At 41.6% G+C, this 23,672-nt stretch overlaps 1 protein-coding gene across 1 annotated transcript in view; it reads right to left on the minus strand.

The window, feature by feature from the left end:
- The window catches only part of TMTC1 (transmembrane O-mannosyltransferase targeting cadherins 1), a gene marked incomplete at its 5' end in the record, with an annotated part of 332,295 nt that overhangs the window by 147,106 nt on the left and 161,517 nt on the right, over window positions 1-23,672 (minus strand). Inside the window, one exon of the mRNA XM_045288470.1 lies at window positions 10,019-10,208. Coding sequence (XP_045144405.1) covers window positions 10,019-10,208 — 190 coding nt within the window. The remainder of the gene's footprint in view (window positions 1-10,018; window positions 10,209-23,672) is intronic.

Here is a 23,672-nt window from a genome sequence, read left to right on the forward strand (position 1 = left end):
GGAGGGAGGGGAAAAGTGAGGACCTAATGCCGGGGGTTTAAGTGGAGAGGAAATGTTTTGAAAATGATGAGGGCAATGAATGTACAAATGCGCTTTACACAATTGATGTGTGTATGGATTGGGATAAGAGTTGTATAAGCCCCTAATAAAATGATTGAAAAAAAAACTCGGTTTATACATGGGTAATACAGTATATTCATCTAATATGTGTTACTATGTTCTCTTTAATAAATATTCATATTTTAGTAACTGAAACATTTTATGATTTTCATTTTGTTAAATTTGAATAAAGCTAAAAGCAATTCCCTGTTATGATCATCTTACTCATGGAAAACTCCTACTTGTCCATTAATGTTATGTAAGTTTGCTCTCACTTTTAAAATGATAGACCCAACCCTGACCGCCAACAAATTCTTCATCATAATCACCTTCTCTAGCTGCATGTGCAGCCTTCAAATCTCTGGAAAGGCTTGTTGTGCACCTCTCATGACTTAAGTTCTTAAAGATACTGGAACAGATTTCATTCTTACCCTATACTGCTGATGCTTGCAGAATATATGGCACCACCATGTGCCCTTAGATCAAGGATTAAGCATGACCCTCTATCACCTGAGGTGGGACAGAAAAGGAGGTGGGGAGTAGGATGAATGTTAAGAACCAGTGTGCAGGACTATCTTGAAAGTAAAGGAATCAAAAAGGGCAGTCAATTAGATTTCGTTTTTAAGCCTGGTAGTCCTACCAATTGGAGTCAGAAGCGAGTCCTTCGTTGTACCATTTCTTATATTAAACCATGATGCTTTGGCCATCAGCTTTTTGATGGCTCATTCTGGAATTTAAGAGACGTATTTCACAGTGATTTATGTGGCACGGTCATACTGCAACCTATTATTTGTCTGAGCTAAATACATGTCAGAATTGACTCAATGTCAGTGGATAAGTGCAAAATAGTTCCCTAAAGTCTAAGAGTCTATTGGTTCACTATGTTGGTCTGTGTAGATTCAGTGACCTATCAGTGGAATCAGTTGTTGCTATCGTAGGTGCCATTGAATCGGTTACAACTCATAGTGATCCCGTGCAGCAGCAGCAGAAAGACTGCAACACTGCTCAGTCCTGGCCATGCTTGCAATTGTGTCTGGACCCCGTGCTGCAGCCACGGTGTCCGTCCATCTTGTCCAGGGTTTTCCTCTTTTTCACCGACTTCTTACTTTACCAAGCAAGATGGCCTTTCCTGGGCAGCGATCTTTCCTGAGAACATGTCCACATACGTGAAACTAAGTCCTGCCATCCTCACTTCTCAGGAGCATTCTGGCTAACTCATGCTAACGGGTGCACTGAAAATTTAAGGCAGAAACTATGTCGTCCGCAAAGGACCAAATATTTACTATCCAGTCCTTTACATGAGAGTTTCATAATGCCTTATCTGTCTGACTGAATTATATTCATTTCCATAAACGATTATAAGTCCTTCTTGGAATAAGGTAAGGATGTCAATAAGCCAATTACCCCTTTCCAATAGTGGCCCTCATCCTAACCTTAAATTCTTGTTGATGTATGTGAGGTTTTTAATTAAAGAAAGATCTTATTCTGACAGTTTGTCAGATAGCATGCCTGCTCTTTTGGCAAGGGACAAGATATGACTAAATATGAACGTGCACCAAAGGCAGGCCTGAGGACAAGCGTACGAGGAGGTTCTTGAGTTGAACACAACCCTTTCCCTAAGTGAGGAGGCGCCTCTGCTCCACTCTAACCTCCACTGGTCTTTTCTGCTCAGGCTGAAAATTTGTCAGGCTGCAAATTTACCCCAGTGAACACCTGAGAATTTGGCTTTTTCCCCCATGTTCTAATCTATAGCTTTTACCTTATTTATATAGGTCATAATGTTTGACAATGTGAGGAACACACAGATTAAAACAAAAAATGTGCCTCCTACAACTATAATGACTAATTCCTCAAAGCCCAGGAAGGGCCTCTACAGCTTAATATCCATCCTCAAAGGACAGCTCATTCTTGAGGCCATTAGTAAGAAATATCTGTTTGTTATTAAACCCTCTTCCTTTCCCCACGGGTTTTTGATTTTCAAGTATAAAACAGGATGATGGAAAGACTGAAATTATCTTATAATCTCAAGACACCCTATATTTACATAACCAATAAACATTTATACAATAAATAACCAATCCAGATAAATTACTCTCAGATGCAATTTAGTGGCATTTCCTCTGTAATGAAAGGGAAGCCACCTCGGAGGACATGAGAAATGAGAAACGATAAAGAATAGAATCAATGGTATTAACTCCCCTAAATAGTCCAAATTAGGTTGGTGACTTTCCCTGATTTATGTCACTATTTATTGCAAGTCAACAGCCAAGTCTGACATAAACTCTGTACGAGTCAGAAAGAGAAACCTGAGTGTTGTCGCTGCCTGTGGTCCTCCTGGGGAATACCATCCACCATTCATAGAAGAGACTGGAATACTCAGCCTTGGGCTTAAAGGGTTTTCCATACCCTTTATCTCCACTGTATGTACATTCCAACAGAATAATTATCCAAATCCAAAGGGCGAGGGTATATGAGCTCCATCGAAACTTTATTGTTAAAAACAATTCAACCCAATAATGAATTTCTAAATTGTTCCCTGCGCATATGATGTAATAAATATTCAAACTCAGTCCTAGTGAGTAAAGGCTGAGTCGGAGAAGACGGAGATTCAGCACAGAAAAAGACAAATTGTTCATTTGCATTTCCAAAGTTGCCAATAGCAATCTTCTGTGACAGATAATAAACTACCTTAGATGGTTTTAAATTTCTTATTCCGCAAGAATAACACACCCTCCAAGCGAATTCGAAAATGTCAGCCTGCAATTATTTCTAGAGAGAGGAAGCCACACGAGTCTAGATCTCAGGTTTTCCACTCAGTTCTGGGCAAGATTTTGTCAGAAGTTCCACATCACTGCAGCTACCCCATCGTTTCTGAGTTGCCTGCTCAAATGCCATCCTAGCTGCCAGGCCAGCCCCGACCATGTGAGATCCAGGCAAGCAAAGCTTTCCTACAGTTCACTGCTCTCATCCCAGCTACTCGCGAGTCCTCCATCAATAGGAAGAAAAGGAAAAAGGAAAAAACCAGTGAGGCTATCAAAAACAAATTCTATCCTGCGTATCAGCCAAGGAGGATTCTATGATTGAGAATTCATCAAAGATTAAAATAAAGGGAATATTTTCATGATCCTCTAAAATTAATATGTATGTGTGATTATATATATAGTGTAATTATATATATATTTAATCCTTGTTGATTTACTGTTGCACCTAAAAATGTCAGGATATAGCTGCTGTTTAAGGCAGCCCTAGTGGCACAGTGGCTGTCACCCACAAGGTGGGCAATTCAAATCCACCAGGTGCTCCACAGGAGGAAGTTGAACTAGGCTGCTTCCAGAAAGATTACAGCCTTGGAAACTCTACCGTGCACTACTACTCTGTCTTACAGGGACACCAGGAGTCAGAAGCGACTCCAAGGCAGGAGGCCGTGGTGCTTGTTGTTGTTGTTGTTGTTGTTAACTTCCACTGAGCTGATTTTCAATCACAGCAGCCCTATGTATCAGAGTAGCGTTTTCAAAGCTTGGACCTTTCAGAAGCAGATAACCAGTCTATCCTCTTTGGATGAAACTTGTAATAGTTAGGTTTTATGTCTCCTTGGCTGGGCCAGGATTCCCCCACGATATGATCTAACATACTGTGTGGTCAACTCCGTGATGGGATCGTCTGTGAAGCAGTCAAGCAGTTGTGGGAACAATAAGAGAGAGTACCACCTCCCTAAATTGGTCACTGCCTTGATATAGTTGAGGGCTGTGACCTACTCTTAGTATGGATTGACCCAGTGTGGAAGGAAGCTAGCTCACTTCTGCTGCTGGATTGGGATCCTGCATCTGGTTCATTGACCTCCTACTGGTTGGTTGGCCTGCCAATCCCAGGAACCATCAGTGAACTTCTGACTTTGGATTCATTCCGTTCTGAATCTAGCACCCTTGTGCTTTACTACTCTGTCTTCCTGCTTCCAGGTCATCAGCCTCTGTAGTTATGAGCCAGAAGAAGCCTTCCACTGCCAGTTGCCCCACAGACCTGAACCGGGCAGCCTTCCCCACATACACATGCAGGCATCATTGGTTTTCCTTCTCCAGCGAGCCCAGCCTAGCACAGGTTTCAACAACCAACCGTTCAGCTAGTGGCTGAGTGTTTATCACCCAGAGACTAATAGGGAATATGAAACCACTTCAGCGCAACACTTACTGACACAGAATACACCTCATTTGGAAACAGACATGTGATTTTGCTTACATTATTTTATTATATATGTGGTAGTTATATAATTGTCAATTTAAGGATTAAGCGTGTAGAGGTGGAGTCTAGCCTGTCAATCAGGTCATAGCCTCTGTGTGGGCATGGCCTTCTCCTAAGAATCCTGGGAAATCCAGCACTTCATCCTTGGAGGTGGGAGACACTTCTCTCTTGGCTCACTCCCTGGGAGACACTGCAGCTGACAAGATACATGGAACAACGCTAGTGCCCTGAGCTGGAGAAGCCACATGGACCTACCCTGATGCAACCGGACCTCTGGAGCTGAAAAGCCATGTAGAGACCCCTGCCAGCGCTGAGATGCTTACAATGCCACTGGGTCCAAAGACTTCCTACCCACTGGCCTGTGATCTTCCAGCATTCGGCATCATTGCATGTGTTTCATGAGTCTGAAGAGGACTTTATAGATTGGTATTGGCCATATGGGCTAGTATCAGACATATGGACTTGGACTGCTCTGGGTTGGGATGCTTTCTCAATGTTCAATTCCTCTTGTATATCAAACTCTTTCTTATACATATGCGTGTTTATGAATTTGTTTCTCTAGTCTACCAGACTAACACAATACGCATCTCATTGATTCGTCTTCCTTAGCACAGAAGGATGCCCATAAGCAAGACCTGTACTTCCATAAATGTTTATTCCTATTGTTTCATTCTGGAGACAAAGCTCTTAAGGTTATACCCATAGTAACTAATCCCATTGTTGTTAATAGGTGCTATAGAGTTGATTCCCATTCCTAGGGACCCAATGAGACAGTGCAGCAGAATTGCCCCCATAGAATTTTCTAAATTGCAATCCTTCTGGGAGCAAATTGCTGCTGGGTGAGGGCAAACTGCCAACCTTTCAGCTAGCAAGCACATGCTTAACCACTGTATTGCCAGGACCACTTACCTAATTTTAGCATGTGCACAAACGCAATCAGTCATCAATACTCTGAGAACTAACAGGAGAATTGGCCCGATTTTCACTTCTTCCAGGGTGAATGCACATTGCGAAAAGAGTGAGGTCTGGCCCCCAAACATTTTTAAAAGGAGCTGGAAGCCCAATGGTTCTCTCTGATTTCAGAAAGATGAAAATGTAGAGCACAAGCAGCCCTTAAGAGTCGCAAGAGGATTTGGTTAAAGTTCGCAAAGAATTTTTCAAAAGGAAAACCACCAGTGAAGGATTCCCGCCACAGCTGGAATGCTGTGCTCGTTTCTTTCATGATCCGTTAAAGAGATTTTGAAACAAGTTCCTTGAAACTAAAAGATGAACAGCCTTCTAAAGAAGCAGTTTCCCTTCAGTCATCATGTTATCAAAGATGCTCTGGGGTTTGAGGGATGAAGCTGGTATGTGAGGTCTACTGCCCTCGGAAGGTGCATGATTAACATATCCCACTGAAGTGACAGCCTGTGGGGACTCACCCCTCTCCTCAATTATTTGGGAAGGAATCAAGAAAAAACATTTAATGACACACCAATCCGGTGCACCATTACATTACACTACATTGTTCCTGTAGATTAATTACAATACAGTTGATGTTCCAAGTTATCATCCAAGTCCAGATATTAATAAAATGGACTTCATATTCATCCCCAGACAATTCATGCTGCTACTGAATATGGAATTTTATAGGTTACGTCTAGTTAACTTTACAAACACTGCATGCAAAAATCAATAGAACAGAATAATGAACTTCTTTTCATTTCATTAATGTAAATAATATTCAAATGTACCAAGTATCAAGCTCTTGGCATTTGTTACAGCAGTAAACAAAACAGAACAAACAAACCTGCTTCGTGTGACTCTTACATTTTAATTGGATGAAACCAACATTAAATAAAAGAATGAAATGATATGGGGCTTTAGACACTGGTAAGTATAATGAAAAATAAGCAAGTGAAAGGGAAATGGGGCATGGGGTAAAGAGACATTCCAACTATGGTTATCGTGGTACACCTCAGTGAGAAGGTAGACTTTGAGCTCAAACCTATTTATAACTAATTGGCATGTTAGAGTTTCCTGAGGATGGTTATTCATCTTATCTTTGCTTTAAAAAACTGATTTACAGAAATACTACTAATAGGATTACTTTAAGATAAGGAGTTTTAATCCTTACCAAAAAAACCCCACCAAATAGTCAGGAACATATTGTGATTTGTATTGAAATTGAAATTTTACATTCCAGCCTGCCATTAATCTAAGCATAAACTTTTCTTCCCCCCACTCACCTGTCAGTTTATTATACTGTGGTGGCTTGCATGTTGCTATGATGCCACTAATATTTCAAATAGCAGAAGGATTTCCCCATAATAAATAGTTTTTGAACTACAGTGCTCAGCCTGGATTACAACTCAATTTAAAGCAAACAGAAATCCTCATGACTGGACCAATAGACAATATCCACAGACAGCAGAGTACAGCTGTCCAGGAAGTCATCTTACTTGGATCCACAATGAATGCACTTGGAAGCAGCAGTCTGGAATTCAAATGAATATACATCCAGCAAATCAGCGGTGGGAGACCTCTTTAAAGTGGTAGGAAACCAGGAATTCACTTTGAGGACTCAGGTGAACCTGACCCAGGCCATGGCATTTTCAGTCAACTCATTTCCATGTGAAAACTGAACAGTGAATAAAGGAAGGATGAAGATGAACTGATGCGTTTGAATTGTGATGTTAACCAAGAATATTGATAATTCCATCTTTTGAAAAGACTGCTACAAGAATAAACAAGTCTGCCTTGGAGAAATTACTACCAGAAACTCTTTAGATGAGAGGATGGCATGAAAGACTTCATCTCACAAACACTGGAGGTGTTATCAGGATAGACCAATCCCTGGAAACATACAGGTACAGAAGCCCTGGTGGTATAGTGGTTACACATTGGGCTGCAATCCCCATGATCAGCAGTTTGAAACCACCAATGGAAGTGTGTGACTAAACAGAGGGTCAGTGGAAAAAGAGGAAGACTCTTGGTGAGATGGATTGATGCTTCTACACGGGGTTCAAGTACAACCACTGTGAGGACGAGGCAGGGCAATGTAACGAATGTATCATTCTGTCACACAGTCACTATGGGTCAGGACCCACTCAAAGGAGCCTTGCAACAAAAATTTTTCTTTCCAGCCTTATTGAGGGATAGTTTCTATACAATTGAATTCACTCATTTTAAGTGCACATGATAGTGAATATGTATAATTCAAGAACAAACTTCACAAGAAAAATGTACTGTGTCCAACCCCTCAAAATTGTCCTTAGGTCAGTCAGTTGCTTCACAGACAGGTCCCTCATCGTATGCAGACAATGGCTGATCTTACTTTTGGTCGTTAGGTTTCCCACTTTTCCAGAATGTTGTATAAATGGAATCATATACTATGACTTCTGATACGTCCAACTAATGTCACTTAACATGCTGTATTTGAGATTCGCTTGTGTTGTACCAAGTACCAGTAGCTTCCCTCCTCCTATTTCTGAGTAATTTGTCACATAAAGTTTACCCATTTATAAGCTGAGGTCATCATGGTGTTCCCATATTCTGGTTATTATGGATAAAGTTGCTATAAACATTTATGTACAAGAACTTTGAGAGGACATATTTTCATTTGTCTGGTAAACACTGTAGTGTAATATTGCTCAATTACACATTAAAGTTTTTAAGAAACTGCCAAAGTTTTCCAGGTCGGCAGAACCATTTTTCATTCTCACTGGTAACACCTGAGAGAGCGTTCCAGTTATTCCACATTCTTTCCAACACATGATAATCGTGAAACGTTTTCATCACAGTTCCTCGAGCAGGTGCAAGGTGGTATCTCACTGTGGCGTTCACTTGATTTTCCCTAATGTCTAATAATATTGCCTCTGCATATGTTTGTTAACCTTAGTATGTTTTCTTTGTTAAATATCTTCTAAACTCTTTCATTCATTTTTTACTGACTTGTCTTTTTATTGAATTTTAAGAATGCTTTAAATATTCCAGATACAAGATCTTTATCCATATTTGTCTTGCAGATATGTTTCTACCAATTTGTGGTTGGCATCTACATTCCCTTAACATAAACTCTCAATGAGCAACAATTTAAATGAAGTCCAATTTATCAGCTGTGTCTTTTACAGTTTGTATGATACACATCCTGTATCATAACTCTTTGCATAACCTAATATCACAAAGATTTTCTTCTACAAATTTATAGTTTATTTAGTTTTCTGATTATGTCTATGCTGCACATACCATTAACTTCCATGCACAATGTAAGATCAGGATAACGCTCATCCTTTGCTCCTTGGAGATATTTAGTTATCCCAGCATCGTTGATTGAAGGCCATCTTTCTTGCACCGAATTCCATTGGTAACTTTGTTAAAACTCAGTCGATTGAGTAGAGGTCTAATGTATTGGGTCTGAATTTGTCCTTCTCAATGGCACTTTTCCTTGCTGATCTTGGGTTCCACATTCCGGTTTCTCTACATGTCTAGCAATCTTTGGTTACAAACCAAGCAATGTAGTGAAACGCTATAGTGACTTTGGATTCTATTTAGTTCTTCAGAAATTTCGTAGTTTGTTAACCACACGATGAGCTTGCCTTGACTCAAATGACAAAATCTGTTTCTCCTGCATAGTGCTGTAATGTCTGCTCGGGTTCCTTTCATAATTAAAACAAAATCAGATCTTTGGGGTTTTCCACCGTACCTTCACAGTTTTACAGCCCCCGAAAGAGATACACGGAGATTATAAACACAGCTCAAGCCTGCAGTCTCTGCTGGTGAGTAGGAGTCGAGGACACATTTAGAGTTGCAGTACATACTCAAGTATAAGCTGAGGTTTTCAGCACTTTTTTAATGCAGTTTTGTGGTAAAATGAGGTGCCTCGGCGGATAGTCGGGTCGGCTTATTGATATAGGTAAGTGAGTCTCCCTACGGGTTCCATTTTCATTGGGCTCCCTAGGAGCGCCAAGTGCACGCATTGTTTACCAGTCAGTGATGAACACACAGAGAGCACGTTATTTCAACCTTTCTACAGCTCTCTCGCTTCACAAAACGCTTCCCCCTAAATATCTAGCTATCCACTAGTCTCCTACACCGAAGCTGCTATCCAGTAGAGCTGGCTGCATTATCAGAGTTGGTGGCATGGGAACACCCCAGGTAAGAAGCAGCTTACAGCATGACTAAAAACTCCTCAAGTTCTTATTGTCTTTGATAATTTCGAAATGGTTGTATTTATTAGGTCCGTGTCATACCATTTTTAAAAAAGAAAAACTATCCAACTTCAGGCAGTCATTACTAGAAGTCTTACCCATAGCTTAAGTACTTACTATGCATATATAATTTTTCATGATTTAATTGTATTATTACATAGCTTCAAGCAAATTAACTTAAAGACTAGCCAACCACAACAGGGAAAACAATATCTGGTTGGCAAACATTAATCTTCAGCTCTAATTTCCATAAATCAGTAGAAACAGTCAGAGAAATGATATGATTAAAGATGCCATGGTCCGTTAACCATGCTTAGGTCTTTAAATTATATCCTATCTGCCAGAGAAAAATGAGGTCTATGTACACAGAGGTTTCTAGATCCAGAGAGAGTAAACTCAATTCAGACCCAGACAGCCGTGGGGACAGTAGCATACTGCAGATGAGAACATTTCCTCCCAAATAGAGAAAGCATTTTGAACTTTGAGAGACTTACCTTGACAGCTGTTAAGCAGTGCGCACTTAATAAGGCCATCACGACGGCCAGCAGGAGGGTGGCCAAGTTCCGAATATCCCAGACGGTCTCCACCAGAGGAATACTGCCAACCTGCCAGTCGTAGCATAAAGTCACGGGTGCAAGCAGGAGCCACACGTTGAAGGCCAAGAGGTAGGAATAGGTAAGGAATCTGCAAAGGAAAGAAGAATTGCTGAGACACAACTTGATAGTCATGACATTCTGCAATGTTGTCACATGCTTTTACCCAAAGGCATTTTTATTTTATTTATTTATTTATTTTAACATTTTTATTAGGGGCTCATACAACTGTTATCCCAATCCATACACACATCAATTGTGTAAAGCGCATTTGTACATTGTTTCTCAAAACATTTTCTCTCCATTTAAACCCCCGACATTAGGTCCTCATTTTTCCCCTCCCTCCCCGCTCCCCGCTCCCGCATGAGCCCTTGATAATTTATAAATGGGTATTTTGTCATATCTTGCCCTGTCCGACGTCTCCCTTCATCCACTTTTCGGTTGTCTGTCCCCCAGGGAGGAGGTCACACATAGTTCCATGTAATCGGTTCCCTCTTTCCTACCCATTCTCCCTTTACCCTCCCTGTTTTGCCACTCACACCACTGATCCTACAGGGCTCATCCGTCCTGGATTCCCTGTATTTTCAGTTCCTATCTGTACCAGTGTACCTCCTCTGGTCTAAAGGCATTTTTAATTCTCAATATTATCATATACGAGAAGATAAGGTAAGATGGAAAACCATTGACATTTATCATTTAAAAAATATCTAATATGTTCTAGTCACTGCTCAATGCTGGTTGTTCAATAGGGAACAAACAAGACATAGGATGCAAGGTATGTATTTTTAAATGACCATACAAATAAATATATTACAACCTGAAAAGAAATGCTGTGAAGGAAAAGTTTGATGAAAACAAATGACAGGATTCCTGCCCTGTTGGGTTTGCTATCCTTATTTGACTCTTCCTCTTTAACAGTACCCAGAATCCTCCATTCAAGTGCATTCTATTTACCATTTAAAAAAATCATATTAATTTTTAAATATCAGAATGTCTGTTGAAGAGAACAAAATCTTTAGGCACAAATGGAAGGAGGTCGCCTTCAAGAAACAGAGCCCTGGTGGCACCATGTTCAAGAGCTCATTTGTTAACCAAGAGATTGGTGGTTTGAAACTACTAGCTGCTCCCTGGAGGAAAGACTGGGCAGTCTGCCTCCATAAAGATGTACAACCTTGGAAACCCTATGGGTGGGGCAGGTCTACTTGGTTCTGTCAGGTCACTAGCATTCAGGATTGATTCAACAGCAGTGGGTCCCCTTCAAGAGGTGCCCAGTACTGCTGACTGACCTTGCTAACCAGTATGGCCAAGGGTCCAAGAGGAAGGGCGACAACCAAAAGAAGTGCCGTCTAGTCTCCTGTGTGTCACAGGTGGCGTCATGGCTAAGTGCTGAGCTGTTAACTGTAAGATTAGCGCCCAAATCCACAAATCACTGCTCTGGAGACAAACGAAGCTGTGGGCTCCTGTAGAATGTAGAGTCTCCGAAACCATACCTTGAGTTGGAATCATTTCAGTCCCAGTGGGTTTTATGGGTTAGACGCAAAGAAGGGGTGGGTGGTGTTCCAAATAACCTCCTTCCCTTTAGGGAGGGAAGAAAATTGAATCTGCTTAAATTCATTCAATCAACATAAATTCATTAAGCAACTATGGGCCGCTTTCTAGGTTCTGCTTGGTATTAAACAGAAAAGTAGGATTAAATTCCTTGCCCTTACGAATGTCTAATCTAATCATGAAAATAGAAGATACTGAAACAAACAGGTAGAATGGGAGGAGCACCATGAGTATAGCATGTAATGGGAAATTCACTCCCAAGTGTCAGATTCTTGGATTGCCAAAGAGAGAGGGTCAGATCATTTCTAAGTTACCTTCCACTCAACTTAAATTCCTCACAGTGAGTAGCTACTGGCATAGACCACCTTTCTGGGATCTTCCCACCTGATTCTCCCCACCCCCATTGGTTCCCCCTCTATCAAGTTGGCAGTGGGAAGTTACCACCACAATTCAGGGTAAGGATCAAGGAGGGGGATCATTCAATCCCTGACTTTCAAGCCCCAACATATACATCAGTTGAAGAAGTGAAGCAATTTAGTTGTTTTCTACTAGACAGTTATTTTAATAAATGCAAATGTATAAAAGGTGTGGCATATACCAAAAAGTAGCTAAAACCTAAGCTTTGCTATTTATATATATATAGCCTTTTCTCTGGGCTTGGACCTGTGAAAACATCCCATGTGATTGCCACCTGCACAGTAAAAGACTGGATCATGCCGAGCTCCTAAGTTTCAGAGAGCTTCCAGACGGGGGCTATGTACCTGCCTCTGAGCTCGGTAAAGATCCCTGTGACTTGATTTGAAAGATGAATGTTGAACCACCAGACCTAGCAGGAAAATCATGCAACTTTCATCCCTCAGTTATAACCTAGTTCATAAAATTTAATTTTAAAAAGTCTTTCCTTGAGAAAATGAATCTCGACAATGATCATTAACCACTGCTAAAATTACTGGATGAAAAGCTGATAGAAGGCTTTATAATGGATGGATCAAGTTAGTTAGATGCCTAGATTAAATTGTTAAAATCAATTTTAACATCACAAAAAAAGAGGCAAACAGCCAAATGTCCTCCTGATAGAAATGCACATACCCAGCCAGAAAGCTGCATGAGAGTTAAAGCTAATCCCCAGTCTACTGCAAGTGCAGGAAACAACCATAGGAGTGGCTTCAGAAAGTGGGTGGAAAAATGCAATTTAAGCAGAATCTTCCGGCAAACTTTGTGAAGCCTCTCATACATATTAAAGAACAGCACAGACATGGAAATCTGCAAAGCCTAAATTGTAGGAAACTTCACCAAAGGACAAATGATCCAGTTTCATCAACAAATACATTTTAAGAAGAAAACCCACTGCCATCCAGTCAATGCCAACTCATAGTGACCCGACAGGACGGGTAGAACTGCCTCGGTGAGTTTCCGAGACTGAAACTGTTGCAGGAGGAGAAAGCTCTGTCCTCCTCCTGCAGAGCGGCTGCTGTCTCCAACTGCTCCCCTTGCAGATGGCAGCCCGACGCATGACCTCTCCACAACCGGACTCCCAGCAGGATCGGCCATAAATTATGATTATTGAAATCAGATGGTTATGGCATGTGCGTGTTCTTTAATGTCACTTTGTCTGCTTTGGGGCACACCTAACATTTTCTGTAACATAGATTACACACACACACACACACACACACACACACACACACACACACACACACGGTGGCGGGTCGTTAAGAGGTCAAGGAGGAAAGTAACAGAATTGCAACAGGAATATTTTTCACAATAGCTCCAGCTTCAATCACGAAATATCTACAAACACTATAAGTGTTTTATTTTAATTTTCAGTTCATGTTTGGCCTTGACTTCCAAATTGTCTTCAGGATCTTATGTTTGACAGTTGACATTGCATATTGACAAAAAGCAATTACAAGGACCACTTTTATATTGTTTAGTTACAATCGAAGTAACTGTAGGTATTTCGATACTTAATGCAAAACAAAAACAGTCACTGTGAATTTTTACTCAAAAACATTAAAAAAATAAAGCTAAAAACAACTCCCCTGCCCATAATACCAAGAAGGTCAAAGCCATTTGCTTATACCAAGGGGTTCTCTTTATGTGCTGTCTCCAGAACCTCAGAGAAAGTCCCTACGTTCTACTACACATAAATTCCAATCATTGATGCTAATGAACTTTCTAAATGCTAGCTGAAATACTGACACAGCGTTAGGCAATTTTGCAGTTTTAAGCAGAAAGAAGCCACTTGGAACCACTCCAAAAGCTCATTACATTTCAGGGGGGCGAGTTGAACTAGCTATAATCAGCAACTCAAGTGTTTCGTTTTAACCCACCGACTAGGAGTTATATTTCAAGCACTCATCTTGTTTATTTCTGCTAGAATTTCAGAAACAAAATTCTGTTGAATCTCTGGGTCCTGCTGAGCTCTCTTTTTTACTGCAAAGACAAAATATTTACCAATTTTCTATCATGAGTTGTGCAAGCCAGAGTAAAGCCACGAGAATATCTTGCCAGCAACAGAGAAAACATAAGACAGAGAGCCTTGAGCAGTTTGGCATCTAGTTCTATTGATTAGGTAGGAGACTGCAGAGCGCTTTCAAGACGGAAACACGAGGGAGGGAAAGGAGCAGGGGGCTGTGGGAAAACGGGCCTCTCTTAAATCACACTGTGGGCTCTTGAGATCTCCATCCTCATTTTTATCACGAAAACACGCATTCTGTTCTTTGCCTCTGAAAAAATGTTTTGGTTAAGAAAGAGCATGAGCTTAACAGAGTTCCTTGTCCTGGAAAGATGCCTAGGAGAGGTAGATAGGAAAAGGAACCAGACAGTGCAAACAGAAACATAACAAAACTAGCTTGTTTTATATAAAAAAGTCACCGCTCCAAGGATTCCTTGTTTTTTTCTCTCACCTGCAAAATCCTTTCTAATTCCATAAATATAGTATATCGAGCCCACTTTACACACTTTCCTCTTCTGGGGGAAAGACATTGGCTTATTTACCACCCACCTTATAAAATGCATTTACCATCCAAACGGAGCAACCAGAAGGAATCTGTTACTTTTACTCACCAGTTTGAAATCTGCCCTGCCTGTCCCTTGGTCCTCCCTCCACTGTCATTCTCACAGCTCCTCAATGAACACCGCTGCTTCAAAAGGTCTCTGTAGCATGACAGTGCAGCAAAGGCAAGCCTGCACTCATTAGCATGATGAGCATCTCCATCCCGGGCCTATACACTTCTCTACTATTCTCACTTGGGAGAAAGGATGGGCTTTCTACTCTTAATAACGGTACAGTCTCAGAAACTCCCAGGAGCGGTTCTACCTGGACACATAGGATCAGATCACGAGTCCGCACCGCCTGATGGCAGTGAGTTTGGTCTTGGTACCCTCACCTAAGAAAGTCACTACCTGCGCTACCCTTCTCTATAGTCGGGCGACACTCACAGGAACCCAACCTCAGAGCAGGGTTCTCCGCAGCTTCCTGCCATAACCACCATGGATCATGAAAACCCAGCTCTTTACATGAATGAAAACTCCCTTCAGACGAGTTCTATCAACTAAATGTAATATAGTGTAGTCCGCTTCAAAAAGGTCATCAAAGAAAAGATCAGGGAACCCTTCCATGAACACGTGAGAGAACTGCCTCCTCAGCAGGCGGACACAGACGCTTAAAACAATGCCTCGAAACCTGAAAACTTTCGCTCTTTATACTTGATTTGGGGTCTTTAGTGTCGTTTTAAGTTGGGGTCTTTAGAAACCGTTAGAACACATTTCCCCAGCCCACTGAGGGCTGTGTGTGATCCTTGCAGTGGTCCAGGGCACCGAGTGAAGAGTCTGCCTTTTTATGCCCCCTCGACACCCAGGGCCACGCTATGCTCACGGCACATCATGAAGCAGGGAGCACTTTCAAAGGAAAAGCACGCCTCTGCCCCACGTTCAGGCTTACTTTTCGCTCATTCTGCATTCAAATGCAATGAGTATAGTTGAAATGAGAATGCTTGTTACCATGGATAAACGGTAAAGTGAATCTCAAATCACATTAAGCCACTGTGACCTTTCTAATGTGCCATTAATGCAGTTACCTTATTAACAGAGATAGCTTCATCTGAGTACAAAAAATGAACTTCACTGCCGAAGACTGCCAACAACAACTTCTTCCTGTCTATCAGCAAAGAAGCAACTAACACTATCTGTAAAATAAAATACTTGGTTCATTTCTTCATAAGGTCTATGTGTCTCTAGAAAGCATTGGATGGCATATTTATGTCATGACGATATCATTTCTCCCATTGAGCATGAGTTCAGCTTTTAATCAGCCAACATGTACTGCCCTTGACCAGGCTGCAGGCACAGGTTTCCAGAATTCTAGACAAGAATTTTGTTGGTCTGCTAAGGAATAAGAACCAATCACATTTAAAAGTCCTTGTGGTTGTGACATCATCTCCTGTCAACTTGAGGGTTTTGAGGAGTGGAGTTTTGGCTGTCAATCAAGTCACAGCTTAATGACCTCATTTGGAGGCATGATGAAGAGAAATAGCTCACAGGAGGCTGGACCCACTTTCTCTCTGCTTCACCTTCCCATTGACAAGCCACATGGTGCCACGCTGATGGCAGCCAGAGCCCTGGAGATGCTTCCACTGCCACTGGATCCACAAGACTTTCCACCCACTGGTCTGTGATCTTCCTGCCTTATGCGTCATTGCATGTGTTATATGAGTCTGAAGAGGAATTTACAGACTGGTATCAAACATATGGGCTAATATCAAACTTAGGGACTAATTCTGGACTGGGCTGGGATGTTTTCTTAATATACATTTACTCTTTGATATAAAGCTCTTATACATATATGAGTGTCCCTGGATTTGTTTCTCTAGTCAACCGGACTAACACAGTCCTATAAACGTGTACAATAGTTTCTAGTTTACAAATAAGAATAGCTCCCTTAAAAGATGACGTGGTCTCAAGGCAATCTCAAGGAAGTTGGCATACTCATTAGTCAGTAAAAGAGACTGTCTTACAGAGGCTGTGACTTGTTTAATAGCCCACAAGTACCTGGTAGAGACTGCACACAAGACAGGGGTTTCCGTGGCTCCAGATCCAATTAGATATGGCATCATCTGGCTTTCCTGTAACATTTTTTTTTAAGGAGCTCTGTTGACCCAGTGGTGAAGTACTTACTTGCTAACCCAAAGGTTGGCAGTTCAAGCCCACTAATTGTCCTCAGAAGAAGGATCTGGCAGTATGCTTCCATACAGATGCACAGCCTTGGAAACCATCTAGGCAAATCCACTCTGTTCTATACATTCACCGAGAGTCACAATTTAACTCAATGGCAATGGGTTTGGTGTTTGGTTAGCATTTCCTTATTACTATGAAAAATTGAGCTCATTGTGTTTCAAATATTGGTGTTTTGTGGGCAAATTGCTGTGACATTGAGTTGGAAAGTGCAGCCCAGATAAACTTGAGCTTTGATGAAGTTAAAACAGAGCTGACAATGTGTGTGGTATGTGTGTATCTATATAAATTCACAAAGAGGCTTCAAAAGTTAACTGGAAAATAAAATTTCAAAATAAGGAATTTTCCCTGAACTAGTTGAAGGGCCCGCCTACCTGCTCAGTATATGAGCTCCTCGAATGACCCAGCAAACTGAAGACCACACAGCTGAGAAGGCTTGGTTGCGCATCACATGGCAAGAAAGGATCCTAAAGTGAAAGCTTGGGCGTGGCGTAGGGATCAGGATGAAAAACAGTTTTGCTTTATGTTCGAATGCTAGCAGAGGGTGAAAGAATTGCTCTTTCAACTGTCATCTGCTTCCCAAGGAATTGAACTTGCAAGAGAAACAAATACATTTGAAGGATAATACCTCTTTCTTCAAAAATTAGAGGGGTGGGGATGAAGTCAGTCATCAGTCAACTAGGCCAACAGCAGATCCCTTGGGCAGAAGTAAAATATGCCACATCCAGAACCTCCGCCCCTCACTGCTCTTCCTCCTCCCCCCATTCTCTTCTGTTCCAAGACCATGAGATAAGTACCTGTTACCTAGTGTCATTTGAGTGTGAAAACTTGACTTGCCCATGTTAATCATCTGTTTCAGTCCCTGAAGCTTTTTTTTCTCAGTGTAATAAAAAATATAGTGTGTGGATAACACTTCTCCTTTAAGAATTCAAGAGCCGGAGAAGACAGTAGTTTGAACCTGTGGATCTGACCACAAGGTCAGCAGTTCAAAATCATCAGCTACTCCTTGGAAGAAAGATGAGGCTGATGGTAACCAAAGAGTTACAGTCTCAGCAACCCTTTGGCAGTTCGACCAGGTCCTATAGGGCCTCAATGGTAGTGAGTCTTCCTTGGGATAGTCTGAGGCACATCTAGTACGTGCTGCTCTAAGTACAGAACAGTTCATTTTACATACCTTCCTTTAAAAGTACTGGGCAGTAATAAAAAGGGGAACAAGAAAGAACATTTTACATTCAATTCAACGAGCTTATGTTGAGAGTTTATTATGTTGGCCCCTTGTTAGAGGCGTCAAAGGGTATAATATTCGATACACGCAATACTCTCCTGAAACAAACCGGGTTTGTGTCTGTTTACAACCAGGAAGCCAAGCCAGAAAGAGAAAGCAGCTTTCTTTAGGAGGAGAGATGTTGAGTTTTATCTTAATCTTACTATTTCCTAAATCATGGTATTTTACTACAAAGGTATTTACAAATATCCAGTAAGCCCATGAACAGCAGAATACAGATCTATTCACTTAAGCAAATCTCTTCTACCTGCTTTTCCAGGGCTACGTCTCATGAAAATATATGCTGTTGAGAAGAGGCCTTTATAGTCCTTCACTGAAAATCCTATTGTATCTATTTCCGGATTTGAGAGGGAACCATTTTCAACATCATAAAGACAATACTTCCTGCAAGTATACACGGCTCTGTGTCCTCTAAGTCTGAGAAGACGACATCCCTAGCCCCAGTGCCATCAGAGATCAGACTGACTGTAGGCTTTGGTTTGATTTTCAATACCACACTGACATTAAATACTGAGTCACATTTCTAAAGTTTGATACTCACATTAACAGAAGAGTAACTCTTGGTTAAATGACACTGCTCTGACAGGACAACTTGTGCATAGATTGACTGCACCTCTTCTCAAGTGCAAATCCCACGAATCCATGGAAGGAGCATCACAGGCATGAGATAGTAAAACTGGTATTTCAACATGATTCCCAAGTGTTTGTGAAGCAGGCTTGCCAACCTGACTGAAGTAAACCATGAACTTTGTGTAACTACCAGGTATGCCTGTCTTGGTAATGCAAAGGCTTGCGTTCTGAAGTACCTTTTTTTCCCCTTAAGTAAATGAGCCTTCATTTCTCGGTCAGCTGTCTTACCAAAAGCCAGAGTGATAAACATTCTCCCACCTCTTAAACTGAGCTGATCAGTAAGGGCTGCCCGATCAGAGTGCACCCAGACCAGAAGCAGAAAGCAGGCTTCAATGGGATCTGCTCCATCGGCCCTGTATGCCTGGCCAACCAACCTAGGCTGCCAGCTCCTTTTGTCCTAAGGCTAAGCCAAGAGTCCCAGTACTCGTTTTAGACTGGCATGGTCCAGCAGAAATATAATGGGACCATACGGCATTTTAAAGAGCCCTGGTGGAGCTGTCAGCTAAGCATTGGACTGCTGACTGCAAGCCTGGCTGTTCAAACCCATCAGCCGCTCCACCGGAGAGGGAGGCTGATGCCATGTCCTCTCACAGAGGTTTATGAGAAACTGACATAAGGTCACAATGAGTTGGAATCACTTCGAAGGTAGTGTTCCTGGTTTTAGGGTATATGCAATTTTAGATTTTCAATGAGCTACATTCAAAAGTAAATGGAAATATGTGAAATTGATTTTATTAATATATTCTGTTTCAACAAATATATGCAAAATATTATCATTTACATGTGTAACCAAATAAGAAATAACTACTTTGAGAATGATGTGCAAATGCGCTTTACACAATTGATGTGTGTAACAGTTGTATGAACCCCTAATAAAATTAAAAAAAAAAAAAAAAAGAAATAACTACTAAGATAGTTTGCATTTTTTTTCTTATTCACTAGTGACTGCCACTGAGTCGATTTCAGTTCATAAGTGACATATGAGACTGTGGGCCACAGAGATGGTGGTTCTAGTCCACCAACTGTGCCAGAGAAGAAAGATGAGGCTTTTGCTCCCATAAAGGTTTACAGTCTCGGAAAGCCACAGGGCCAGTTCTACTCTGTCACACAGATCATAAGGGCAATACACATATCAGGCATCAAAGAACAGAAAATCCTATCATTGTGCGCGAGGGAGAGTGTGGAGGGGAGACCGAAAGCACACCTGTAGGCAACTGGAAATCTCTTACAGAAGCGTCACAGGGAGGAGACGAGCCAGTCAGGGTGCGGTGTAGCAACGATGAAACATACAACTTTTTTCTAGTTCTTTAATGCTCCCTGCCCCCCATCCCAACTATCATGACCCCAATTCCACCTTACAAATCTTGATAGACCAGAGCATGCACACAGGTACAGATAAGAGCTGGAAACACAGGGATTCCAGGACAGATAAACCCCTTAGAGGACCATTATTGAGAGTGGCCATACCTGGAGGGTAAGGGAAAGGTGGGGGGGAAGGGGGAACTGATGACAGTGATCTATATATAACCCTCTCCCACGGGGATGGACAAAAGAAAAGAGGGTGAAGGTAGACATTGTTCAGTGTAAGACATGAAATAATAATAATAATTTATAAATTATCAAAGATTCATAAGGGAGGGGAAATGAGGAGCTGACACCAAGGGCTCAAGGAGAAAGAAAATGCTTTCAAAATGATGTTGATCACATATGTGCAAATGTGCTTGACACATGGGCGGATGTATGGATTGTGATAAGAGCTGTATAAATCCCCAATAAAATGATAAAAATTTTAAAAAGATTTGAGAATCTTCAGTGTAGAAGGGGGCCATACCCAAGAATTGAGGGGTGAGTTGGGGAATAGGAAACGTGAACCCAAAAGATGAAGGCCTGGAAATGAAGGGAAGTGAGTATTTACTAGGGTACAAAAGAGGACAGAGGGCAGCAGTGATTTTCTAGATTTGCATTGCCCAATAAGGTAGCTGCTAGCCACATGCTGGCCGGTGAGCACTCCAGATCTGGCTAGTCCAACCTGAGATGTGCTGTCAGTGTAAAGTACATAATGGATTTTGATATCACAATAAAAAAAAAACTCATAGTTTTGCCTGGAGCTGGGGCCAGAGTTTCCATCTTTCCAAATTTGAAAGGAACTTGAAAGTATTGCCTTTCTGACCCTGTGTGACAGAGTAGAACTGGCCTTGTGGCTTTCCAAGGCTGTAAACCTTTATGGGAGCAAAAGCCTCATCTTTCTTCTCTGGCACGGCTCGTGGGCTCGAGCCACCATCTCTGTGGGCCAGTCTCACACACAACCCACTGTGCCACTGATGGACTGAAATCGACTCAATGGCAGTCACTGGTGAGTAAGAAAAAAATGCAAGCTATCTTAGTAGTTATTTCTTAGTTGGTTACACATGTAAATGGTAATATTTTGCATATATTTGTTGAAACAGAATATATTAATAAAATCAATTTCACATATTCCCATTTACTTTTGAATGTAGCTCATTGAAAATCTAAAACGGCATATACCCTAAAACCAGGACCACTGCCCTTGAGGTGATTCCAACTCATTGTGACCTTAGGTCAGTTTCTCATAAACCTTTGTGAGGAGATGGCATCAGCCTTCCTCTCCTGTGGAGCGGCTGATGGGTTTGAACAGCCAGGCTTGCAGTCAGCAGTCCAATGCTTAGCTGACAGCTCCACCAGGGCTCTTTAAAATGCCATATGCTCCCATTACTGGTCATCAGGGGGATTCTCAAATCTTTTCCCTTTCTCAGATGTACCCCTCACTCTCTCCACACCCTACCATCTCTGCTGGTGAACCACTTCTGCAGTGATATCTATCATTAGGATTAGTATCACCCAGTGCAGTAATTCAGTGTCACCCTCCACCACCTCTCCATTGGACTTCTTCCTTTATCAAACCATATGGAATCCTTAATATTGTTTATCTTCCATTTAATCATAAAAGACCATGATATAGTTGTAAATGTGATATTTCTTGGATTATATGAATACCAACAACAAAATGACTTGTAAAGCCTGTCTACATTGAATTGTCATCTCGTTAGTCACAACAATATTCGTAACAGAATGAATGTCCTTTTTTTGGGGTTTCTCTCCCTTTCCTTTAATTACTAATTCTTTCACAAAAGAAGCTATTGATATTAGTTCACAGTATCAAAACAGTGCAGCTATAACACCAGAGAATTAGACAAAATCAGTGCCAATAAAGGCAGCTTTGTTGTTATTTACATGTGTAACCAATATAGAAATAACTCCCATACTTCATTCTTTTCAGCAATGAAAGTCTGAGCACGTACCTGCAGCACATGCAGAGGAAACGACAGGCAATAGGAAGTGTCCTTCTCACTGGGTGACACTGACAGCTAAGGCTGGAAGGCATTAGATGGTTCAAGAAGGACATCAGGACAGAGTTTTTAGCTTTGAGATAGACTGATAAATATAAAGTGGGCGGGTGAAAAATGTCCTTGTTATAATTAAGTACCAGGCTATTTTTCTTTTTTAAAAAGCAATACATTTTGGCTGAAACGTGGCATAACAATTTGAAAGTCATTTTGGTGTCACCTCCTTTTGCTAATGTCACCCTGGGCTGCCTGTCCACCACCCCACACATCCCCAACACACACACACACTCGCAGGATGCCACTGCTGTTCTGGTTCCTCTTCCCACAGAAAAGTCACATAAGGAGAAGGTGCAAGCCCTCTGCCCCCAAAGCATGACTCAGACATCTGGGCTTCATCCTACTTAGTGTCTGCACCCAGCACCCTAATATGAAGGGCTTCAACAAGTTTGTGGGAAAATGGAATCAAAGGATAATGGAATTTCCCCACAAACCAGAATTCTGACGCCCCCTCAGGTGCTGGGTAACTTGCATGGCAGGAGAACAAGCAGTCGATACGTGCTCCTCATAGGTGACTTTTTCTTACTGTCAACCGATAATGACTCCTTTGTTCTTCAACTTCCAATTAAGCTTTTCTCCTCGCATCAAAAGTAGACATATTTACAATCCAGTGTCAGGCCACTGAATTGATCCACACAATATCAATTGATTACAGGTTAGGGAAGTCTAGCAGCCACACAGAATTACTGACAGCTAACACAATCTGGGTGCCTGCATTAACGTGAAAAGGTGAAATGATGGCGGGCCTTGTCACAAGGTATCTGGAAGAACGACAGCTCTGAACTCTAAGGATGTACTTTGTGGTTTGACACACGCGAGAGTCAACATAAGAAGTCAAATTCCAAATGGCTTCCAAACTGCTGTTGCCAAAAACTGTATCAAAGCCTGATTTTAAGATATCAAACATATAACTTCATGCAAATATAAGGTGGCAGAACACTGTCACTTCATATAACCCATTAATGAGAGTTTGGGAAATGAGAGTCCGTTCAAACGGGAATGTGGCAAAGCCTGCTTTTGATGTACCGCCCGCCACACAAACCCGCAGAGAAAACAGGGTCATGGGGCTGCTTGTCATGTAACCGACGTTGTGCTTCAAGTGACACGGCCCAGCAAGGGAAAGGGCAGCCCGCACAATAGGAGGAAACATTTGTAAACCAGGCATCTGATTAAGGGTCCTCTATCAAAAATATACAAAGAACGGTTACAACTCAAAGGACCCAAGAACCCAATTCAAAAGCAGACGGAGCCGCTGGAGAAGATAACAGGAATGGCCGATGGACACATGCAAGATATATAACATCAGTCATCAGGAAAAGGCCAATTAAAACCACAGTGAGATACCATTTCGCACTCACCGGGATGACTATAATGAAAAATATGGTAGCAAGCACTTAAGCGGGTGCAGAACAATTGGAAACTGTGTACATCGCTG

The sequence above is a fragment of the Echinops telfairi genome, unplaced genomic scaffold (assembly GCF_000313985.2).
Source record: "Echinops telfairi isolate 266 unplaced genomic scaffold, ASM31398v2 ScPeMD7_21;HRSCAF=78, whole genome shotgun sequence".
In the NCBI taxonomy this organism is placed as follows: Eukaryota; Metazoa; Chordata; class Mammalia; order Afrosoricida; family Tenrecidae; genus Echinops; species Echinops telfairi.